The 26,023-nt window shown below is 36.4% G+C and overlaps 1 protein-coding gene across 2 annotated transcripts in view; it reads right to left on the bottom strand.

The window, feature by feature from the left end:
- KCNH8 (potassium voltage-gated channel subfamily H member 8) overlaps positions 1-26,023 on the bottom strand; it is a 387,984-nt gene that overhangs the window by 167,703 nt on the left and 194,258 nt on the right. For both annotated transcript variants that reach the window (XM_060297633.1, XM_030876350.2), the window contains exons 4-5: positions 6,370-6,497; positions 1,175-1,415 (exon numbers count right to left, since the gene is read on the bottom strand). In XM_060297633.1, coding sequence (XP_060153616.1) covers positions 1,175-1,415; positions 6,370-6,497 — 369 coding nt within the window. The remainder of the gene's footprint in view (positions 1-1,174; positions 1,416-6,369; positions 6,498-26,023) is intronic.

The raw sequence follows: 26,023 nt of genomic DNA, 5'->3' as shown, positions 1-26,023 counted from the left end.
AGATAAGTTTCCTTGAGTTTGCAGCCTTACCAAGCTACCTAACTAGATAACATTGCCATCTAGTGGCCTAAACATACTACAGCCATCACCTTTGGGGTGGGAGTTGGGGTCCTAGCATAGGTCTGAGGCGTGTGTCCAGGAAGTGCAATGTTAACAGTGATGCCAAAGTCACATCAAGAACATAAAAACTCTTCCAGAGCAAACACGTGAGAACTTCAGTTGGAGAATCCAAAGTTGTACCAGCTCCACAGAGAAAAAAGTACCACTGCCATTGAAACAATCTTTTGATCTGCCTCACTTATTTATTTCCTTTTCTTTGAACTTTTAGGGTCCATTTTTTCATTCCCTTGTTCACCTACTGCTTGAAAACATTTTCCAAACATTCTCTCATCTTTACGAAAAGGATGTTACCCTACATCGCCATGACCAGGTAAAGACGCAGGAATCATATTGCTAATGGTGGTCAGGAACTCCACATTGGGGTCAGTCTGCGCCTTCATGGAGAACTAGAATGAGCAAGCAAGAGCTCGGCTTTGATCTAAACAAGATGATGCTTTAAGAGACAGGAAAATAGAAGACTTACAAGCATGGAGCAGATGCAGCTTCAACTGAGATTCCAAATATTCTAGAGATAAATATTCTTAGCAAACATCCCTTGGGGCCTCTCCTTTCATTAAAATCAGATACTCAGGGTTTCTCCTGATTGACTAGAAGGTTTATGTAATCCGTTGCTTCTGCAACTAGGCCACCTATGGCAACCACCGTCAACCGCCGGAAAAGCACGACGGGCATGAAGAAACATGCCCAAGACGGGACCATTATCAGAACACCACTGATAGGTTCTTGCCAACCCTCATCTCTGACCCTGTACAGGTAAGATCATAATAGAAGTTGAGAGTACAAACAAAACAGCCATTTTCTTTTTCAACCCACTTTTGACGAAATAAGGATAGAAACAAAAAACATCAGTTTAGATCTGTTTGAACAAAAGAACAGTAAGAAAGCTGGAAGAGGCAATTTTCAGAAATCCAAATATGTGCTTCTCCAAAATTTGCATAAGAGGCTGAGTCATGCCCATGCAGATGGATCTTAGTTCAAATTCATGTCAGAAAAATCTGGAACACACTTACTTCCCCTATGCAAATCTCCTAGGAAAACAGCCGTGGGTTCTTACCTATAATAAAAAGAATCTCCACTGCAATGTCACTGACTGTTGTGCTCCGAGTTGTCGATAGGTCATCATTGCCAATAAAGCAAACGTTGTAAGGTACGGTCACGGCAACATAAAACGTCGCCAATAGAATAAGCCAGTCCCAGCCGGCTTTGAAAGTGCTAAAATGCAAAAGTATGAATTTGGACTTTTTTGCATCAGAAACTTTATACTCCGGAAATGCTGGTTTATCTACAAAAACATTCTGTGGATAAAGACAAAAAGGAGAGAAGGGAGAAACACAACATTAGAAATAAGGAACACACAGCCTTAAACACATGGGGAGAATTATTTATACATACAATGTCAATACATCTTTATTTTTTTTGAATTTTAGAATTTTATTTATTTTTTTATACAGCAGGTTCTTATTAGTTATCCATTTTATACTTATTAGTGTATATATGTCAATCCCAATCTCCCAACAATGTCAATACATCTTACAAGTGACTTTTAGAAGTTGGTGATGCAAAAAGTAGACTTTTAAGTATGTTAAAATCGGGCAGAGATCTTTGTTATAAGTGACAGGAATATGCAGAGTGTAGTCACCAGTGTTAATAAGTGACTAATCCAGATTTTGTTCATGAAGAATAAAAAGATCGCTACCTAAAATGTCACCTAGAAACATCCAAAGTTGCAAGTATAAGCCTACATACATTATAAACACAAAGATACAGTTATGTTCCTACTGTCATGGGGACATTCCATATACTTATAGTTTTGAGGTGACCGTCATTATCTAAAGAATATTTGGGGCCTGAAATACTTCTAATAGCAGCAAAGGTACCATTTTTTTTTTCTCAAAAGGTTAGCGCTATATGATCAATTCAATGGTAAATAGCTGTTAACATGTCTTTCAAACTATAAGCAGGTTGTGCTGACTACTTGCATTTTGTATTATGGTTGTTGGTGAAGTTTCCAGCTGGGAACCCAAATCTCATAACCTTGATGGACATAGATTTATTCTGGCACTGGATAGCCCTTGTTAAGAGGGCAAAGCAAGAAACAGTTACTTAACAGTTATTATTCAAGTCATGGGAGGAGAAAGGCAGTGTTCACTGTGCACCTGATTAAATGCAGAAGAATAGCTGGAGTTTTTATAACTGCAAAAGCACTTCACTTTGAAAGCAGTCCCAATTGAGGAACAATTCACTTTATTGCTGTGAGACAAAGGGAGGCCCAACAATAGCGTGTGTGGCAATTTGACAGCCTATGACCAGATACTTGCAGACCTTGCTTTGACCTCAATTAATGAGAAATACAAGATAGGTAATGGAAACTTAAATTTGAAAGTTACGTTGAATGAACAGAACAGTTCAAAGTTCTTGAATACCTGTTACTTGCAGGTCGCAGTGTGTTTTCTTGTTTCCGGCACTGAAGGAAGGGCAAGTTAATGTGGTATGTCCAGGGATTCCTAAAGTACTTGGAATCAGGAGCACAAGCTCTTTAGTGGAGACCCTCAGTGCCCAAATATTTCTGCTCCCTTAATATGAATGCCTCTCCTATCCTGCATCTCTCCCTGGTAGGCATTTACAACACACGTTGCTACTTCCTGTTTATACTCTCACTCATCCCACAGGGCACCTCATAAAGCCAGGATTTTGTGGTGAGGGAGGGCCTGCTTCACTCCTTCCAGATGGTTCTTTGATGCCCATCTGCCACCGTGTCTATGCTCCATTCAACTCCCTGACGTGACCTGCCTCCTTTGCCTCATTCTCTGGTTTCTAGGAACAGGTTCCAAAGGTGGATTATGACATAAAACTGAGGAAGGAAGAAGAAAGTAACCCCTGTTGGGCCTCTCATCAAAGCTGAGGCTGGTGCATCGGAGAAGAGAGAGTTGGGGTCCATAAGTATAAATCTCAAGGTTGACAAGCACTTCTACTTACAATAGGACATGATGGATTCCAATACGATTTTTTTTCAAATATTTACTGCGATAACACATAAGCAAAAGCCATGGAAGAATATCTCAATTTTTATCCAAATAAGTCTTTTTCTATCATGTTACAGAAATGAAATGTTGACTTTATTTGAGGGAGAAGCCAGCTCTAGGAGTGAAGGCGGGGAAAACTCAAGAAGTAAAGTATTTTTTTATTGAATTATGTTGATTATACGAAGCATTAGTGATGCTGATGAAAAAGGTCAGCAATGTAATAGTTATCTCCACAAATCAGAAAATAAATCACACTATTTCATTTTTATAGGCTACTTAAAATATATGATTTAAGTTATTTTAAAATATACTGAGAATCCAATACATCTCAGATTAGACTTAAATTTTAAAAGGTTTTTCATTCAAATTCTGCATACATCCTGACACAATCACCTGAGTGAAGAAAAGAGATGTCCTTCTCCTCCTGCTTCTCTATTTGTAAAGTTTTATCAAAACCCTTTTGAATGGAAGAAAATTTCTAACAATTGGAAAGTGTGCTTTTAGCAAGTAAGGGGGAAAAGACATATTATTTATAACCCTGAAACCTATGAAGTTTGCCTAAAGAATAATACAACCAACTATCCTTGATGTTAGTTATATATATTATTTATTCATTTTCAAGCCTATTGTTTAGTACCAATGGTGTTTGAGTAGTTTAACCTCTACCCTATGTATTACTGACACAGAGTAGTTAAGGCCAAAGCCTAATCAAGGTAACTGTTTCCTAAACTATTTTTGCAACATGTCTTTGAAATTAACATCCAAATGAACAAAGGGATGGGAAAATGTTTCTACAGTCATTACACTGAGTAATTGCAAGGTAGCATATGCCTTCGATGACTACCAGCCCGGTACCCTGTTGGTAACATGTGGGCATCTAAAGCACTGTCCCTTCAAGCTCCCAAGGCTCCCATGTGATCTTTGGGTTGAAGACATTTGCATCATCCCAATGTCATGTAATAGACAGAGTAACAAATCAAGGAAACCAGAAATTAAAAACCTTTTCCAAGAGGTACCATGTGGCAAAGTTAGAGCCAGAATTAAAGGGTGTTACATCCTGATTCTCAGAGCTTGCTAATGGCCTGATGAGCTAATTTGTTCTGAGTTGAATCATACATTCCTATTCCACAGAATTGTATGAGAGAAGCAGCAAGGTAGGGGCAGAAGCACCGTGGTTTTGAGTCAGAAGATTCATGGATGGGTCCCACATCTCCTGGTTCTACTTTTGAGATCTCAAATAAGTTGTTCTTTTCCATCTTTAAATTGGAACGAATAAAAATCATATCTAGTAATGGCTTGCTGTAAGGATCACATGATATGATAACAGCAAAAAGAATTTGTAAATAGCAAAGAGCTACAAAAACATTAAGAAGTCTTTTTTTGGGGCACATGAATGTTAATATATCCAGAATTCCCCAAAGACTGATTGTCTAGCCAGTAAACCATTCAGATCATTGTTTCCTCTTCCCTCTTCTTTCTGTTGTCTTTTAGTCATTCTACCCTGTTCTCCTTGAAAAGAGATGGTGAACAAGGCCAGTCCTGATTCCACATTTCCTTTTCAGAAATAAGATGTTACCTGTATTGTCAGATTCACTGGGCTGATTTGACACCTTTCCTTACCATGTATTATTTTAATGCTCCACCCTGATATTTCTACTTCTTAAATAAATGCAATTTAGCAAATTAGCCAAGGGGTGGGAGTTATGATTTTTTAAATAAGATTTTTAAGTACTGTCTGTACTTTGTTGAATCAAAAGGGGAAAAACAGCATATTCTGTGAATGCATTTTTAAGCTCACTAATACTTGGTACATTTAAATGACTCTGGACTAAATGCTAGAAGAGTGTCATCTTTCAGCATTACAGAATCTCAGGATAATATTTGTTTAGGTGTTTTGCTGGCTGGCTTGCATAGAATCAACCCCAGGTGTGGCTACCTTTGTTTTCTTCCTAGAACTTGTTTACTGTTACTAAGGCTGACTTGGTAACTGAAGGCAGGTATAAGGAGGAACCAGGGGAAGGATTCAGAGATCTAGTGGTGTGCATGGTTTGAAGTCTATCCCTGGACTCCCAGGAAACCAATGTGACCAGAGGGGAATCACACTGAAGCAAAACCAGGTTGGCAGCCCTTTCATGTGAGATCGTGCTCTACACCTGGGCTGGTGCATCTTTGCTCACTAAAATCAGGTAAGCGGATACTTTGTGTTTCTGATGCATGACTGCTTTAGCAAAGCATCCGAATGTCAGATTAGGTAGTCTCAAGCTCTCTGTGTACAATGAGATGCCAAAGACTCTCCTGTGTCCTTTACTCCCAGAATCTCGGGATCTGAGATCAATTCCAAAACAGCAATGGTTGTTTGATATGACTTTTTCTAAAGTCATTGGCAAGTTAGACGCTGAGTCTTGACGTCTGTTGCCCATAGTCACACATACCCCCAAAGTTCTATGTTCTGGAGATTCCGCAAGGCAGATTAATGACACTACCATCATTTGAAAAATCATCGTTGAATATCTACAACCAAACAGACAGAGTTCTGGATCTCCGAGTGAAGTCTCTTAGTTCTCAGAACCAATGATAAAATTAGCTGTGAAATCCTGGAGGACGTGTGTCACTTAAAACTCTACAGAGTCACCTTTTACAGGCACAGTTGACAGATAACCACCAGGTTTCAGAGAGGAGCCCTACCATAATTTACTAAGAGTGCGACTTTAAAAAAACCCATATAATATATGGCATGTCACTTCAAACCCAGTTCCAAGGTGTGAAATTTCCAACTCTGTGTTGCATAAAATGTAAATTTTCCAAATAAAGTAATGACTTTGATTTGTTCATGGCCCCCCTGGATGAAAGCATTCAGTGAAATTAGATAAAGCGCAAAACAGATGGAGCTAAAATTAAATTTGAGAAATTTTAACCAACAAACTATGGATGTGTAATATAACTTGTTCATAAAATGTAACCAGTCCCATTTGCAGTGTCCCTAGTGCCATATTGTACTGAAATAATATTCTATGCTGTGATAACACTATGATTAATCATTTTTATTACAGAAATGCCTCGTGACTGCTGACCCTTTCCAGTTTGTTTTTCATAGGAAAGCACAAGCCAAAGTGGAAAAAAAATCTAGCAAAGCCAATAAATGCATAATTGGAGGCTTTCTTTTGTGAATCAAACAGTGCCACCAAGGGAGAGTCTAGCATTCACTGTGTACACACACACCACCTACATTATTTATTTTCAATTTGTTCTTTTCTCTTCTTTGCAGGTGGCCAGAGATGTGATAAAGGACCGCTCGGCTCCGTCTCCGGGCTGAATCAAAGTGGGTCCCTGTTCTTGATCTCCCTTTGGCTTTGTCTGGGGGAAAATAAAACTCATTAAGCATCAATGAATGTATCATTTGACCCCAAGAATGTCATTTTGGCAGTTCCTTCTTAAGAGCACACAGTACATGTTTTTCAACACCTAAAATTATTTGCTGGCTCCTAAAGACATTTAATGGAATTTTAGTTCCTTACAATTTATTTATTTTTATCATCATATACACATCATTATTTTTAAAAATTAAAGTAAAACATACAAGAGCACAGAGAGACTTTCAAACAGTTCAGGAAAGCATTAAGCAAAAAACTCTTACTCCTTCCTTCCTGCCGTTCCACATTCATATCCCTAATTCTACTTTCAACCTTTTTTTCTCATTTTTTTCCAGAAAAATATCTAATACATATGCTATATCCACATTTATATTTATTTCTTTGCATAAATGGAAGTTTGCAATAAAAACTATTTATATTTTACTTTTTCCACATCAAAGTAATGTAAATCATTTCTAATTTGCCCATTATAGTTCTCTGCCATTCTTTTTTACAGCTAAGAGTGTACCACGTTAAGGATATAACTAGTCTTATTTCCTTTACTATTTCCCTATCATGAACATTTAGTTTGTCCAGGAGTTTTAAAAAATCTGTGTAGATAATCCTGCAATGAAAATTCTTAAATGCATAGAGCTGTGCATTGGTATGCCAAGATATTCAGTAAATAAATTACTAGGAGTGGATATGTACATTACAAATTTTGGTATACATATTCCGAATTTAATTCTAGCAACTTACACTCCCAGCAACATTGAGTGGATGTGTCTGCTTTACCACAGACATCAAAATTATGAAATATAAAATAAGAGTAGCCTAACATTTTAATAGCTGAAAGATGCCATAACATTGTTTGAAGTTGCATTTTTAAAATGATGAGTGTGGATAAACATTCACTTAAATATTATTGTCCAATTGCATTTATTCTTATAAAGTCTATTCATATTATTTTTGTCAATTTTGAAATTAAGTTGGTACTTTCTATTTATTTGCATGAGCTCTTTGTATATTAGTTACCATTTTCTTATCACACATGCTGTTGACAATGATCCCCTTTTGTTACTTGACCTTGGATTTTTATTTATGCTGTATAAAAATTTTACATTTTTTATGTTGTCAGACTTACCATCTATAAATTTTTGGTGTCTAGACTTTATGTCCTGCATAACCAAACTGTCTTCACTCAAAAATTATTTTTAAAAAATCTATGTCTGCTTTCTTCCAACATGTTTATGTCTTCATTTTTTAATTTTAAACATTTAAACTTTTAATCCAATTGGACTCTATTTTAGTAAAATTAGGTAAGAATTCGGCTATTTTATTTTCTTTCCAAAGGCCTACTGCCAAAGAGAAATATATAAATTGACTCTATGAAATGAAGAAACACTTAGTGTTTATTTGGTCAGTTGGTGAACATATAATTTTATGCTTAATAAATTCTATATATATGACAATAATTGCAAAATATAAAAATTAAAAACTTTTTATCTAAGCTTCATCATCAAGCCTCTGTAGTACTTTGAAGGTTGTTTGATTCCTCTTCATAAAAATGATTTGGTTTGGTTGCTACACTGGGGAAGCCATGTAACTATTATTGATGGCCAGTGTGTGCCAGGCCCTGTTCTAGATCCTCAGTATTAACCGATTTCAATTAATCTTCATAAATACTCAGTGAGATAAGCATTATTATCCTCCATTTATAGAGGAGAAAACTGAAAGGTCTAATATCGTGTCACATGACCACATGGCTAGTTAGGAGTAGAGCCAGTCTGTGAAGCCAGATTGGTCTAAATTCTCTACTTCCACATGTAGCCCAAGTCCTTTAATGACTTAAATCAATGTTCAAATGCTGCTTGGTGTTAAGTGTCACATAGATGAATGTGTCATAATCAGTGCCCCTCTCAGCCTGATCTCCAGGTGTTTCAAGGCCTTTAATTCCCGCCCCCCATTCTCAGTCCACACTGGGATGTTTTTAATGACCAGAAAATAGGATGCTTTTATTCATGGCAAAAGTCTAATCTGATGTTACATGTTTTTTCATTGCTCACCTTTTGCTTCAAACTTTGAAAGAATGTTTAAAATAGAATATATTACTATAGACCTGAATCAATAAAAACAGATTAACAAAAAAACACAACGTAGAAGATCAAAAGGGGTACTTTTTTTTGAAACTCGATTGAACAAAGCACATTTTATTGTATTACTAAACGTTAAGGTTACGTCTTCATGTGTTAAGTTTTTTTGGTCTGCATAGAAGTCTTATAAGTAGCATCTGAAAATGTAATAATTAATCGATCAGGGTGTAATTTTTACATATATTTAAATAGGGAAATTGCCAGAGTTTTAAGATAGTGTCTACAGGAATGTGGTAGGAAAGGCCAGCAGGCTGCTTATGCAGTGTCCGTCGGTATGAAAATGATGGATGGAATTACAATGCTAACTACAAAATGGACCAGATTAGAGATTTATGACAGTCAATAAGCCAAATCCTTTCTCTGTGGAGAAATGTAATTATGGGTGAGATATTCCAAATCAAACAACAGGACTTTTATAATCTTAAAAAATAATCCCTCAAAGGGAAATATCAGAGAAATGTATGTGTCTTGGTCTTGGCTCTAAGTGGAAGGGAGAAAGAAAAGGTTTCCTTGAAAAGTTTTCAGCATGATTTAACCCTCATGCAAGATTGGGATTGAAAATCATTCCACTTAGGTGATCGAAAATCTCCCAGGCAAAGGAATGAATTTAAAATGGTCCTGGGTTGGTAGCTCCCAAATGAAAAAAAAAAAAAAAAATCAAAAATAGCATTGGGAACAACTCACTTAAGTAAAAAAATAGTCTTGACAGTGAAACTCATAATTTTCATATAAATACAAACACATAAAATACACATATGAAATACATTTGAAACACAAGTGTGTTTGTGTGTATAACTAGAAACAAGCCAAATGTCCATAAACAAAAAAGAAATGCATAAATGGTTGTATAGTTATGACATAGGATGTTAAAATTCCATTAAACTAGACTTAGTGAGAATAACTGGAAAATGAATGAAATGGTGTCCCTACCTGTTGGCACAGAAAGATGTCAAAAACACAATGCTAAGTACAAAAGCAATAAAGATGAGCGCTGACAACATGGCAACATTTTTATAATATTCACACACATGCAAAACTAAGTAATATACAAAACTAAGTAATATACCATCTAGGGAAATGTATGTGCTACAAAACTACCCATAATCATATGACTACAGCAAATTGCAGAGACTGGAAAATGTAGTCTCTAGCTGGGTTACCATGTGCCTTACTAAATGGAATTAGTAAAATTATGTTTTGTTAAACTGGATTTGGGGTGTATGGGGATTTTTAAAAATATTTTCATATTATATGTATTACAGATATTATATTTTTGAATGTAAAAAATATTTCACAACAAATAACGGACAAGACTAAAGTGGAATTGGACCATGTAGCAGTGGGACCTGACCAGATTCCTTAGAGACGGGGTGGTTAGGGTGAGGCATCAATTGCTTAAGATGAATGACTCAGGGTTAAAACCTGAAGGAGGAAGAGTTATTAATAAAATGAGGGGTGGCAGAGGGAAGAACATTCCTGAGAGCAAATAAAAGGTGTGAGAACCTTGGTCAGAAGGGAGCTCAGTGTCTTGGAAGAACTCAAAGAAGTCCTGGAGGGTTGGGATATAGAGAATGGGAAGAAGAGAAGAAAAAGGGAAAGTAGAAGGTAGGCAGAAGCTCACTTCACTTTTCCTCAGACTATGTCAGCCACACTGAACTGTAGACAAAGCTGGGGAATACAGTCTCTAGCTGGGCAGCCATGTGCCCTGTTAAATCATAGTCCTGTATGAAAGGGTCTCTCAGACACAGGATAAACCTGTATGGTCACCTCCATAACTATGGCTTGCTCTAAGAGAAAACCAAATAAGAGTCAACCAGAGGAATATAGAAGTGAAAGAAATAAATGAAAAGGAAAAGAAAGTTTAGAAAATATATGATCAATAAAACCAAAGGAAGATAAAAGTGTTAAACTTCTGGCAATTGTATTCAAGGAAAAATAGAGACAACATCAACAATGTTAAGATTTTTAAAAGGACCATAAATTGAGAAGACTTTTTAAATGATGAGATTACTTTGTGCAAGAATATATCAGCATAGTTTTCTAGATTAAATGAATACTTTGGGGAGGGTAGTTAATTCCCAAAATAGGTCCCCAAAGTGGTAAAAACCTTGAGTACCAATAACCATGGAAGGAAGTAGAGAAAGAGACCATTTCATTCATACTGTTTATCACCCTCACTAAAGGCTATTTCAGATGGTTTTAAAGGTCAGGGTTATCAAGCCTGAAAGGAACAAGTAATTTTTTTTTATTGAAGTATAATCGATTTACAATGTTTCAGTTGTGCAGCAAAGTGATTCATATATATATATATATAAAATATCTTTTTTAGATTCTTTTCCATGATAGGTTATTACAAGATATTAAATGTAGTTTCCTGTGCTATACAGTAGGTCCTTATTGTTTGTCTATTCTTTATATAGTAGTGTGTATCTGTTAATCCTGAATTCCCAATTTATCCCTCCCCCCACTTCCCCTTTGGTCATCTTAAGTTTGTTTCCTACGTTTGTGAGTCTATTTCTGTTTTGTAAGTAAGTTTATTTGTATCCTTTTTAAAATTCCACATATAAATGATATCATATGATATTTGTCTTTCTCTGTCTTACTTCACTTAGCATGATCATCTCTAGGTCCATCCATGTTGCTGCAAATGGCATTATTTCATTCTTTTTTATGGCTGAGTAATATTCCATAATATATTACACCACATCTTCTTTATTCATTCATCTGTTGATGGACATTTAGGTTGCTTTGTGTCTTGACTATTATAAATAGTGCTGTTATGAACATTGGGGTGCACATATCTTTTCAAATTAGAATTTTCGTCTTTTCCAGATATATACCCAAGAGTGAGATTGCTGGATCATACAGTAACTCTATTTTTAGTTTTTTAAGAACCTCCATACTGTTCTCCATAGTGGTCGCACCAATTTACATTCCCACCAACAGTGTAGGAGAAGGAACAAATAATTCTTTTAAAGCTTTGGAGAACAAAAAAGCCTGAAAATTTCTGAATTCAATCTACAAGTCCAGAAAAGTCTGATACCAAAACTAGGTGAGTATAATACAAAAAGATAACCATATACCACTTTGAATATACATGCTAAAATCCTAAACAATACATTAGTAAACTGAATATAGAAGTGTATTAAAAGAAAAGGTACCATGCTTATTGGGATTTATTCCAAGGATGGTTCCATTTTAGGAAATCATTATATAATTCATCGGATTTATAAAGAAGAAAACCCATGTCATTATCTCAGTAAACATTGATTTTTTAAACATAACTCCATAAATATTCTTTTTTAAAAAATAACTTTGTAATAAGCAAGCTATAGAAGGAAGGAATTTTCTTTAACTTGATAGAAAATATCTATGAGTAACCAAGGGAAAACTCATATTTAATGAGGTGACATTAGAAGCTTCATAGTTTCTGCAACTTATAAAATGACAAAAATTTCCCCCCAAAATGGAAAATGAAGTCAATGTAAACCCATTATGGAAGTTTTTGAAAATAAAGAAAAATAAAGAAATAAAGAATGCCTGGTTGTTTTCAATAACGATTTCACGCATTTCCTTCTAAATTTTTACCGCATTTATTGTTTTACTAACTCATTTGCAACTACATAACATATACACAATTATTCCTTGAATATTAAAAAATAATACATGTACATTTTACAAAATTTAGAAGTGTAAGCAATATAAAGCAGAAAATGAATCTGTTTCATAATACCACCTCCCAGAAATAATTTAACATTTTGGTGAATTTATTTTGTTCTAGGATTTCTTTCTTTTCTTTTTTCACATCACTGAACTCGTATCATGTAACTAATCTTAAATATAATTAACACAGAATAATCACAGATGTTTAGATATGGAAAAATATCTGCCAAAAGACATGGGACTGGATGGTAGCTTTACTTGATTAAGAAAAATGTCTGTAACTCAGTTCATTCAATATGGATTATATATATGTAGTATATATATATTATATATATAAAATCATTTTCAAAATGTACAGAATATTCTTTTAAAGGTTGCAATGCAAATGGTCATTTGTTCATGCACTAAGCCTTGCTTCTGTGATGGTAAATGAAAACGTTGAATGATTCTGCTGGCAGAACTGTAGTGATGCTGTGCTACACAACCAGATGCCCCCTCAGAATTAAAAGGGTTAAGTCTCGGGCTTCTCTGGTGGTGCAGTGGTTGGGAGTCCGTCTACCAGTGCAGGGGACACGGGTTTGAGTCCTGGTCTGGGAGGATCCCACATGCAGTGGAGCGTTTAGACCCTTGTGCTGCAATTACTGAGCCTGCGCTCTAGAGCCTGCAAGCCACAACTGCTGAGCCTGCGTGCCACAACCACTGAAGTCTGTGAACCTAGAGCCCATGCTCCGCATCAAGGGGGGCCACCGCAATGAGAAGTCCGCGCATCAAAGAGAAGAGTGGTCTCCGCTCGCCGCAACTAGAGAGAGCCCGCGTGCAGCAGCGAAGACCCAATGCAGTCAAAAATAAATAAATTTTTTTTTAAAAAAGGGTTAAGTCTGCGGTGGCTGGGAGTATGCCGGCCCAGAGCCCTCACCTCTTAGCCCTCAGTCCTTTCTGGCATTGCCTTTACCTGAAGGAAGTGACCTTGATCAAGATCATGCCCCTTTCCTATTGCAGCCTGCATTCAATGATGGGTCAATATGGGTGTGTAACAGGAGGTCCCCCTGTCCAACCCTGAAGGACACACAGCTTTAGCTGGTGGTGTACCTGAAGTGGGCAAAGTATCTTGTTGCAACTTCATTGCAGCCCAATTTCTTCCTCTGCTCCTTCCTTCCTTCTCTCCCGTTATACAAGTGTTGAGCGTAAGAGGATTGCCTAAAAACTTCCCACAATCTCCATCTCAGACCTGCTTCCCAGAGATCCTGACCCACATCAACAGTGTTGCAGCTTTACCCTTGTTCACATGGTCTGAATAAACACAGCTGGTTGGTGTTTAAGTGGTGATTACCCTCTGAACTGTGGGGTAAAGGAGGTGCCCCAGAAAAAAATATTTACTATTTGTTATGTGAACTAAGACTGCCACCTGCCATATAAGTAAACAAAGGATGTTGCAGCCACCAAGACATCACATTACAGCCTCCCCAATGGTGAGCCCTGAGGGAACTCAGGATGGAAACAGGATGCCAATCATCTAGCAGTCAACTGCTGCAGCCACCCTGAGGAGACTCTGGATGAGAAAGCACAGGATGCTGGCCCCAGGTAGCTGAGATGCATATCAAAGCAATGATTTCAGTGAGCCCAGACTCTTGCATCTTCCCATACATAGAAAAGGACTAAGTTCCTTAACTTGAGATATCTGGTTTTCTTTAATTAACAGTAAACTTTTGATGTTCCAACTATCTGGTCTTTTGTTAAAAAAAAATCCTATATATCCTGGCTCCACCCCCCCACCCCCCTTGCTTCTTCAGAACAGTTTCTCAGAGTTCAGAGGCTTAAGCCCTCAGAACGTCCACCATATAAAACATAACTCTCAACTTCTAGGTTGTGCGTTTTTTTCCAGTTGACAGTTATGATACATAGAAATGACTAGAAGGGAAAGAAGAGTAATGTAGTGAATTGTTACAGGACTTGGTTTATTCCATGAATTGAAGAATCCCTCTGGATTTAATATATAATGGGTCCAAACTGGTTTAGGAAAGACATAAATTTATAACTTCTACATCCTTAGATTTATAATTCTGAATCATTTCTATTGGCTGGAATACATCTTTAAGTAGTTTCCTTTAGGAGACATTTTTGGGTTATGTATTTTATGGTTTTCCATATACTGAATTCTGCAATCGTCTACTGTGACTTTGCTAGCCTGAGAATGTCACAAAAACCTGCCAATATCTGGATCTATCAGATGGGTCGTGTGCTGGGGCAGGGCAGTGGGAGCGTCCAAACCAGGTGTAGGCAATAAGAAGTGTTGACTGTAGAAAATTTAAAAACAATTCTCCAACCACGTTTGGTCAGCTTTTTATTACTGCCACGTGCTGGTAATTTAAAATAATTCCAGTGACAAAAGATTCTTCCTCAACCCAAAATCTTTTGTTAATCTTGATTCAAAACAATTCCTGTGGTTATTGTTCAATTTTAATAATACATGTAAGTTTCAAAATTGGCACAGTTATGGTACAATTACACACTGGGAGAAAATATTTCCAAATCACTTATCTCTAGAATACATAAAGAACTCCCCAAACTCAAAATTAAGAAAACCTAACAATCCAGTTAGAAAATGAACAAAGCACAAGAAGAGATATTTCACTTAAGAGGATACAAGAATGGCGAATATTCACATGGAAAGGTGTTCAATATCACTAGTCATTAGGGAAGTGTAAACTGAGACTATAATGCGATATCACTGCACACCAACCGGAAGAGCTAAGATTAGTGACAATACCAAATGCTGGTGAGGAAGTGGGGGTACCCGGTATTTCACACATTGCTGATAGAAATGTAAAGCGATACAGTCACTCTGCAAAATAGTTTGGCAGTGTTTTGAAAAACAACAACTAAATATATACTTAACCCTGCAAACCAGCAATTATATTCCTGGGCAATTATCCCAGAGAAATGAAAACTTATGTCCACACAAAAACCTGTGCACAGCTGTTCATAGCAGCTTCGTCTGTAATAGCCAAGAACAGGAAACAACCCAAATGTCATTCAATCAGTGAATGGTTAAATAAATTATGGTATACCCATACTATGGAATACCATTCAGGAATAAAAAGGAACAAAATATTAATGTATTCATAACTTGGATACGTCTACAGGGCATTATATTCAGTTAAAAAAAGCTAATCACAAAAAGTTACATACTACATGATTCCACTTAGGTAACATTCTCCAAATATTGGAGGTGGGGAACAGACCAGCAGTAGTCAGAGGGTAGGGGGGTGTATGACTCCACAAGGGTAGCAAGAGGAAGATATTTATAGAGATGAAATAGTTACGTATCTTGATTATGGTGGCGGTCACACAAATCTACCCTTGTGACAAAATCATAGAACTATACACACATAATGTCCCAAGGCCAATTTCCTAGTTTGGGTATTATACTATAATTATGTAAGATGTAACCATTGGAAACGACTGAGACCTTTCTCTCTCTCTACTATCATTGAAAATTCCCATGAATCTATAACTTTTTCAGAATAGAAAGTGAAAGGGATATTTTCAGGTTACATCTGGATATTGCTTTGTTTTTACTGATTTTTGAGTGCAGCATATTGAGGCCTTTTAATTGCTTTCAACATGTGAGCATCTAAGCTGCATGGAAGCCTGGAGCTGGTGCCTCATCTCAGTGATGCTGGTGGCCCAAGAGTCTGTGTCAATTTGGGGAAAGAATCCTTCCTCAAATATATTACTTCCATCTGAGACAGGATGGGACCTGGGACACTTTGCTGCAATGCTTGCACCTGGACAAACGTCTCCTTGAGTAAGAAAATACAAAGAAACTATAAGGGACTAAAAATAACTGCGTGCATATGCAGCTGGGGCAAATTATGGACAACAAGATACAAAAAGACCAAAAAACCCAACTGCAACTTCTGAAGAGCCGGGAGCAAAAGCAGGGCACTGCACATGCCCCCTGCACTCAACACCACCAAAGGGGCGGGCAGACCACCTAGGCCACACCTCTGGCCCGACCCCAGGGACACACCCCTACCCTCACCTCCATGTAAGGAACCAGCTCGCCCCTCGCCCCCCGGAAGCAAGCAAGAGAAACTGTTGCTTGTTCTCGCTCCCCCTTGCTGTAGCAGGGGCCCCAATAAAGCCTTGCCTGAACTTCTTGTCTGGCCTCTAGTCAACTTCTATTGATTGCAGAAGGCCAAGAACCCTGGTTGGTACCACATCTATTATAAATTTGTTACACTGAACTGATCTTGTCAGAATATGACACTTGACTGTCATATGCCAGAAAATTTATTATAAAATATAAAAATTTATACATTTACAAATCACATCATTGATTTCACCTCTTGTCGTTTTTAGTCTATTTTTCAGAGACATCCTTAAAGACCACTGTGCATAAGACTAGAGACGATATTTTACAGTTATGTATATTTTATACCACTTCTGATGTAATTATTTTTAGTTTATTTACATTATGAAGTAAACATTTAATTGAGTATAACATATATACCAAAAAAAGACACATTAGAGTGTGCAGCTTGTTTTCTGGTTGGTACTGATCTTGAATATCTAAATCAGAGAAAGATTTTATATAATATATATATATATATATATTACATTACCCCACTGGTTCTGTTTCTCTGTAGAACTCTGTCTCTGGTATAACCATCACCCAGCTTCAAGTATGAATACAAGTACTGACTTGTTTATTTCCATCCATTTTACTCATTCAGATTTTTGGGGGGCAAATTCAAGGCATCATATCTTTCTATGTGACCTATTGATCAATCTATCTACTTACATACATATACATATTCATATACATGATTAAAACAGAATCACAATATCTATCACATTAATATATAACCATAATATTTTAACATTATCAAGTATCAAGCCATTGAGGAACTGTGTTTTTTAATTGGGATCCTTAGATTCACAGGGATTAGGGGAGGTGTTGTAGGGATGGAAATGTGCTGAGTGTGGAACAGGAAAAAATCAACAGGTAATACACAAGGCCAAGTCCCATTTCTGTGTGTCTATTTTATAAATGGGTTTCTGAATGACATTTTATTGAATGAAAGAACTCTGTCATTTAAAAAAATGGAGGGCTTCCCTGGTGCCTCAGTGGTTGAGAGTCCACCTGCCGATGCAGGGGACACAGGTTCGTGCCCCTGTCCGGGAAGATCCCACATGCCGCGGAGTGGCTGGGCCCGTGAACCATGGCCACTGAGGCTGTGCGTCCGGAGCCTGTGCTCCACAACGGGAGAGGCCACAACAGTGAGAGGACAAAAATAAAAAAAAAAAAGGAAATTACTGAATAAGTAATCTTGAATCAAAATTAAAAAGTAGTATACTAAAGGGGATAGCAGGAGACAGCAGGGGAGGGATTAATTAAGAGTTTGGGATTAACATATACACACTACTATATATAAAACATAACCAACAAGGACCTACTGTATAGCACAGGGAACTCTACTCATTGTCTTGTGGTAACCCCTAATGGAAAAGAATCTGAAAAGAATAGGCGTGTGTGTGTGTGTGTGTGTGTGTGTGTGTGTGTGTGTGTGTGTAACTGACTCACTTTGTTGTACACCTGAAACTAACACAACATTGTAAATTAACTATACTTCAAATAAAAAGAAAAGGTTAATAAAAAAGTAGTATTCTACTTTTTTTAAAACTAGGAAAAAATATACACTTAGTAGAAACGTATACTGGATAATCCTTTACATAATTTCTGGTCTAGAAAACACATTATTAAATTGTTTAAAAATCTTGTTACTCATAACTTAGTACAGAGATAGGGGTAGGTCAATTACTAACTGTAGCTAGTGTTAATTAGTTGATTTCTTTATTCATGTAGTTGATATATTCACTTCAGTTCTTCTGGTTAAGGAATTTAAGTAACTGGGGAAAGTTTGGGAGGAGCCTTTATGCAAGAATTGGATAAAGTGACAAAAGGAGAATTGTTTTAGAATTCAATGGCAGGACTTCAATTTCCTTTGAATAGACCCCTTATTGAGTTAAAAGAAATCAGAATAATGCCAGAGGATTTTTACATGAGCAGGTAGTTTTCCCCTGGGAGTGAGAAGAACTATCTAAAATAATTTAAAAGTCCGAAATGTCCAAGCAGCAAAACAGCAGGAAATAAAGTGAGGGACTGAGTAAACTAATATTAATAATTTAAAAAGTATTAAAAATTATAATAGATTCTAGGTATGAAGATCAAGATTAAATTTCCATAAAAAAGCAATAAAATTCCTTTGCAAAACTTAATAAATCAAATTACAAAATGACAAGAATTTTTCACTTTGATATTTGTTAGAGCAAATTTATATTTATCTACTTTTATTTATTTTATTTTATTTAACATCTTTATTGGAGTATAATTGCTTTACAATGGTGTGTTAGTTTCTGCTTTATAACAAAGTGAATCAGCTATACATATACATACATCCCCATATCTCCTCCCTCTTGCATCTCCCTCCCACCCTCCCTATCCCACCCCTCTAGGTGGTCACAAAGGACAGAGCTGATCTCCCTGTGCTATGTGGCTGCTTCTCACTAGCTATCTATTTTACATTTGGTAGTATATAAAAGTCCATGCCACTCTCTCACTTTGTCACAGCTTACTCTTTCCCCTCCCTGTGTCTTCAAGTCCATTCTCTATGTCTGAGTCTTTATTCCTGTCCTGCCCCTAGGTTCTTCAGAACCATTTTTTGTTGTTGTTGTTAGATTCCATGTATATGTGTTAGCATATGGTATTTATTTTTCTCTTTCTGACTTACTTCACTCTGTATGACAGTCTCTAGGTCCATCCACCTCACTACAAATAACTCAATTTCATTTCTTTTTATGACGAGTAATATTCCATTGTATATATGTGCTACATCTTCTTTATCCATTCATCTGTTGAAGGACATTTAGGTTGCTTCCCTGTCCTGGCTATTGTAAATAGTGCTGCAATGAACATTGGGGTACATGTGTCTTTTTGAATTATGGTTTTCTCGGGGTATATGCCCAGTAGTGGGATTGCTGGGTCATATGGTAGTTCTATTTTTAGTTTTTTAGGGAACCTCCATACTGTTCTCCATACTGGCTGTATCAGTTTACATTCCAACCAACAGTGCAAGAGGGATCCTTTTTCTCCACACCATCTCCCGCATTTATTGTTTGTATATTTTTTGATGATTATCTATCTACTTTTAAAAGTTGATAATTGTTACAGCTAGATAATGAATGCATGGGATTTTATTGTAATAATATATTTTCTACTTTTTTTTCTGGATTAAAATTTTTCATAACAAAAATGTTTTAAAACATATTAAAAAGACATAAAAATTTGTGGTTATAATCTAAGCAGGTACCAAACCACTAGCCATTTTGATTCTTAAAAGTGAACAATCCCTATATTTGAAAATTAAAATATATAAATATTAAAATCAGAAAAAATATTCACCAAACAGTTAACAGAGAAGGAGGAGAGGCAAATGGAAGAGTAAATATTTCTATTTTTTTTAAAATCTATGCTTCTTAACGATACAGGTAGAAACACATTTTCAGAAAATATCATAGAAACAAAAATGCTTTGATGAGTGATTCTTTGAATCCTTTGAATTCATGAAAGTGTCTTTCAGATATAAATTCAAATAACTGGACCAAGGCTGGGGTAATTATTTTTTAGTGAGCACCAGCGATTTCACAGAGAGAGCTGTGTGTACACAAATCAGAAATAACACAGCAATCTGCCAGAGGACACTGCATTTCTGCTTTTTACTCCATTTCTTTCAGTTGAGTGTTGCTAGTTAAGTAGAAAACAGAGAAACTGGGAGAAAACTTTTGGCCCAGGTTCCTGGGATCATGCTAAATAATTTAATTTTAACTGTTATAAAAATATTACGATGATCTACATGGGGAAGATGTGAACTGACTTTTGCTTTTGGATTTAGAGGATTTTAGATGCAGCAAGACCAAACAAATCGCGTTTAGCCATAAAACCTCTAATGGATTGGTAAGAACTGGCCTCTAATTACTTACTCTTTTAGGACATAGTTCTGACCATATTTATCAAGGACATAAATAAATCTAGCAACACACACTAATGAAAAAAATTTCCTGCATATTCTAAATATAACAAATATTATGATAGACACAGAATTCTCTTATCCACAATTTATTTTTCTAAATGCTTTGTCACATACTGGTTAGGAGTTTCTTTTATGGAAATTCTAATCACACAAAATAATGCATGAATCAAGCAAGATAATGTGCTTCCTTCACCCTGTCCTCTCAAAAATGGCAATCAGTCAATTGTCCCTAATCATTGCTATTAGTTTCTGCTTATTCTTCCCCCCTACAGGATTTATCAAGACATCGAGTAATGCAGTTTCTGGAATCTCACACGGATGGTGTGGCCCTTGACACAAGTTTTTAATGCTTCTTTGGGTGTTCTGTAGAATAATTCAAGTCAACGTGTTTGTACTGAAAAGTGCCAATAGTTTAGTTGTAATTATAGTGTGTGAAATCTGGAGTGAGTAGTTGGGAGGAAGATGGTTTAAAAGACCCCAAAAATTATTATGCAGAATAAAACTGATGGAAAAAGAGAGAGATTAAAACACAAAGTTGTAAATATTAGGCACCAGAAACACAATCTTTTAGAAGAAAAAGAATTTTATGTGGACCTAGGAACACACAAGATGGATTACTTAGGCAAGAGGAAACATGAGCCAAGGCTTAGGGGTAGCAATAGCGGGATAATTTCAGGAAAGAATAAGGCAATCAGCATAAGAGAATAGTAATTTTCAAAATGCTCTATAAAGCTTGAAGCATTTTTTTTTGGAAACTGTCAGAGGGCTTAGGACAAATGCATGTGATTATTATAAGTGGTTTTTAGAAAGTTTCAAAAATTTTTCTCTTCCAGAAAAAGGTAATGAATAGAAAAACTGGGAGAGAGAGGTAGAAACAGGGAAAAATAGAGGAATTTTTAGCATTTATTGAGCATCTATCATGTTTCAGTTAATCACTGTGGATAAACTATATTAATATAGACCTCATGTTAACCCTATCAGGTAATTTTTATCCTCTCTACTTAGTGCATGAGGTAGGAGAGCTGATGTACCTTGTTCAGTGTCATACAACCAGGAATAAGTGCCTCTGGCATACATTTGGAGGTCTATATGTCTCTAAAACCCATGTATTTTCCACTAAACATACTGCATTAAAGAGAATGATGACAACCATTCACCCCTTATAAACTGAGAAACCGTTGATTCCACTGACCCTGACAGAAAAAAATATCAAAAGGGAGTCAGGAGGAGAAGGTGGAAGATGTGGTGAGATGGAATGGTTTCCCAGAGGGTGGCAGACTGCAGATATGGCCACCAAACAAGCCTCACATTCTTATCCATACATACCTCTCTCCTAATCAAAACACAGAATTTATTTCCTCTCCCCTTGAATTTGGGCTACTCCTGTGACTTTCTTTGGCCAACAGAATATGGCAGAAGAGATAGTGTGTGACTTCTGGACTTATGAAGCTTTTGTATTTGCCCTCTTTGGGATGCAGCCTTCATGTAAATTAGCAAGGACTCAAATACTGAATAACAGAGAATGATAGATAAAGATGGAGCTAGATAGAGAGGGAGGGAGGGAGAGAAACCTAGACAACTCCCAGTCATGACATCCTCCGTCATTAAGGCACCAGATGTGTGAAATCTTTAGAATGTTCCGGTCCCAGGTGAGGTCCAAGCTAATAGCAGCTATATAAGTGACTCCAGCCAACACTATTTGGAACAGAAGAACCGTATAGCCTACCCCAAGAATCACAAGAAATAATAAAACTGTTGCTGATTCCAAGTTTGGGGGAAATTTGTTATGTAGCAAAGGCTAACTGATACACCTAGTTTTGGGATCCTGGAGTGGAGAAAACAAATCATCAGGAAAAGATGAAAGACAGAGCAATGGAGTAGTGTTACCTTAGTTTCTAACTTTATTCAGATCCCTGAGCCTATATCTGACCTTAAAGAATACCTCTATTAAAACACAAATACTCTCTGGAAGGGAGACTGGGCTTCTTAGCAAGGATTAGTTGACAACCAAAAAGCACCAACATATGGCATAGGACAGAGAAAAAGGTTCTATTTAAGCCTGACCCAGAAAGAAGAGTAAGAAAGGACCAGAGAGAATTCAATCCTTGCAGAGCCTTGGCCTTGCCATACCTAGTTAATATCAGTACCATCACCTCCACAATCACCACTAATCATAATCATTTACTGTGATTATGATTGACTTACAACCACCTACTTTATGCAAATATTACCCTAGATAACATCTAATTTATTTTTTCTCTAATTCTCATAGTGACTTTCTAAGGTAGGCACTGGCCCATTTTAAAGATAATGAAACTAAAGCTCAGTAAGTTTAAACAACTTGTCCAAATCCTTGTAGTTTACAAGAGGTAGCATGACAATTAGTATGTAGTTCTGCCCAATTCCAAAGCCTTTGCCCTTTGCCTTTGTCATTTAATTTCTCATAATTTATGGGTCCTTTTCTCTTTAGGGCTATCAAGCCCCCCAAATTTTTTTTAAAATGTTGGTAATTGATTTCGAAAAATAAGTCCTATAGGAAATTGGTCCATATTTTAGAGTTATAGAATACATTAAACATTACTTAACATGAGAAACAAGTTTATAGGCATTCTAATGTAGAAATTCATTAAAGATGAAAAAATAATTTTAAAAAGTTTGCCTTGATAATTTGTAGCAGTAACAATTTTATCACAATCATGATGGATCCTGAAATAATCCAATATTTTTCTCACTGTCCTCAATGTCCTGCATTAAAATTTCTTAGTGCCTTTTTGTTCTGGGCTCTTCTCGGGCTCATAGAAGGCAAAGCAACAAAGTCTTGGCCATCCATTGAGTCAGTGAAGGGACAGAATAGGATATCTGTGAGTAATTCAGGCCAGGAAGAAATGTTCAGGAATCAAAGTGTAGGGGTAAAGGAGAAAAAAGGAAGAACAGACAATAAAAACATATGCCAACTCCTTGCTTACAAGATCAACAAATAGATTCAACTTATTCATCCAATTTTAAAGCATCTATTTATCCTGTGCCAGAGCTGCAGAGACAAAGATAAATAACTCACATTTCTTGACCTTAAGGAAAAGTAAGCAGTCTGATTTATCTAGACAAAAGGTGTGCTGAGAGATTTGAAGGTGATCCAACTAATTCATGGAGGTCCCAAGATAAGGTGCAATTCACTTTCCCTTCTGAGATGTAACTCCATCATTGCTTCTCTGCATGCAATCTCTGGTTGAAGAGCAGAGTCAGTAATACAATACTCTTATTGCAACCATAGCATGATATAAAAAACATGTACACAAGAGCTGTAGGAACAGAGAGAGGAGTCATTTATGGAAGACTGTTTTATATCTAAATGATGGGCTTCCTTAGAAAGCCTGGCATAATAATGCACCACTCAAAAATACACCAATTAATTTACTTCAAAATTCAACTATTAACGAAATGGTTTTATTATTAATAGGATCCCTCTTCTATTCCTTAATGCTAAACATATGTTATAGAGTGATGGCTTGGTGGCTGTCTACTAATGCCTCTCAACGGGGGAGTTTTTGACAACACCTGGAGACAGTTTGGATTCTCAAAACTGGGGTGTGGGTGTTACCAGCATCTAGTGGGGAGAGACCAGGGATGCTGCTAAAAATTCTACAATACATAAGACAACCTTCTACAGTAAAGAATTAATCTGAACCAAAAATGTCAATGGTTTCAAGGTTGAAGAAAACCAACTGTATGTCATTTTACATGAACTTTAAAGACTTTTATATAATCCAATCACAGAATGATGCAACAAACCATATACAAAAGATGAATTAGTCTTAAGGAAATTTTTAGCTTTATTTTTTCAAAATAAGGAGAGTTGCACAGAAGTCAAATAACTTGAAATAAATAAATTACTTACTTTCTTTTAAATCTTTAGATCATGCATTAATAATCAGGGTGACATTAAATATTCAATTCAGGGACAGTCATGTCTCAACTGGTCCATGTTTCTCTAGTTATACCCATCAATTCACCAAATAATGATCTAAGCCTCTGACAAATTTAGAGATTGTCTTTTGAAGCAATTCTTACAGACATGGGGGCAAACTGTAAGATAGTCTCTTGATTTTTTTCCTTAAAACAAAAATGATAGCCTCTCACTCACTTGAATCCAAATTTTGAATCTACAACAATCTCAGTAAAATCTAAGATAAATGGTCCTAGATCGCTAGCCTTGATTCTATGATTCACTAAATTAGTATTATAAAGATAATTCTTTCAGGTCAGGGTACACATTTTAAGTGTGCAAAAACTATTTTTGAAGTATACTAGAACATTCCAGATAGGTCAACCTCGTGGCAAACTTCCAATTATTAACACATATTATTTTTTATTCATGCAAAATAGATCCCCAAATGATCTCTGTATGTCAACATTTTATGGTTCTTCCTCTATTTACCATGTGGTAGGTGCCAGGAAGTGCCGGGCAGTAAGCTTTATGAGACAAGAGCTGGGAGATATACCCTCAGTTCATTAAAAGAAACTCTTGGATAAGGAAGAAGCTGAGCAGGGTTTGTAGAGCTCTCACGGACAGTGAAGGCAAGATTTCCCTTTCTTTCTCATTATCTTGGCTCTACCACCAGTGCCCTGAGCTCCTAATACTCTGTCCGCTTGACTTTAGGGTCTCTTGAACCTCCTTGCATAAATCTGACTCTCCTTATCCTCCTTCTTGAATCAGAAATTGAGCCATCATTTTCTTTACCATTTCTGGTACAGACCCTTCACTTCCTAGTTTTAATACCACACAGTTCTGTGCCAGGTCTGTTATGATTCTAAACATGACCAGTTCCAGGACCATATGGGAGAGTTTTATCTTTCCTCCCTCTCCCCCACACCAGAAACATGGGCCTAATGATCTGAGTCCAGACCTATAATTCTTTTTTAAAAATATTATTTTATTCAAGTATAGTTGATTTACAATGTTGTGTTAATTTCTGCTGTACAGCAAAGTGATTCAGTTATACATATATATATATATATATATATATATATATATATATACATTCTTTTTCCTATTCTTTTCCATTATGGTTTATCACATGATATTGAATATAGTCCCCTGTGCTATACAGTAGGACCTTGTTGTTTATCCATCCTATATATAATAGTTTGCATCTGATAATCCCAAATCCCCAATCCATCGCTCCTCCAGCACCCTTCCCTTTGGCAACCACAAGTCTGTTCCCTAAGTCTGTGATTCTGTTTCATAGATAGGTTCATTTCTGTCATATTTTAGATTGTACATGTAAGTGACATCTTATGGTATTTGTCTTTCTCTTTCTGACTTAGTATGATAATTTCTAGGTCCATCCATGTTGCTGCAAATGGCATTATTTCATTCTTTTTTATGGCTGAGTAGTATTCATTTTGTGTATATGTGTGTGTGTGTGTGTGTATCTATCTATCTATCTATATATATCTTCTTTATCCATTCATCTGTTGATGGACATTTAGGTTGCTTCCATGTCTTGGCTATTGTAAATAGTGCTACAATGAACACTGGGGTGCATGTATCTTTTCAAATCATAGTTTTCTTTGGATATATGCCCAGGAGTGGTATTGCAGGATCATATGGCAACTCT

Source organism: Globicephala melas, chromosome 4 (assembly GCF_963455315.2).
Source record: "Globicephala melas chromosome 4, mGloMel1.2, whole genome shotgun sequence".
Lineage (NCBI taxonomy): Eukaryota > Metazoa > Chordata > Mammalia > Artiodactyla > Delphinidae > Globicephala > Globicephala melas.
Note: the sequence above shows the minus strand (reverse complement) of the source record. Positions and strands in the feature narration are given on the sequence as shown.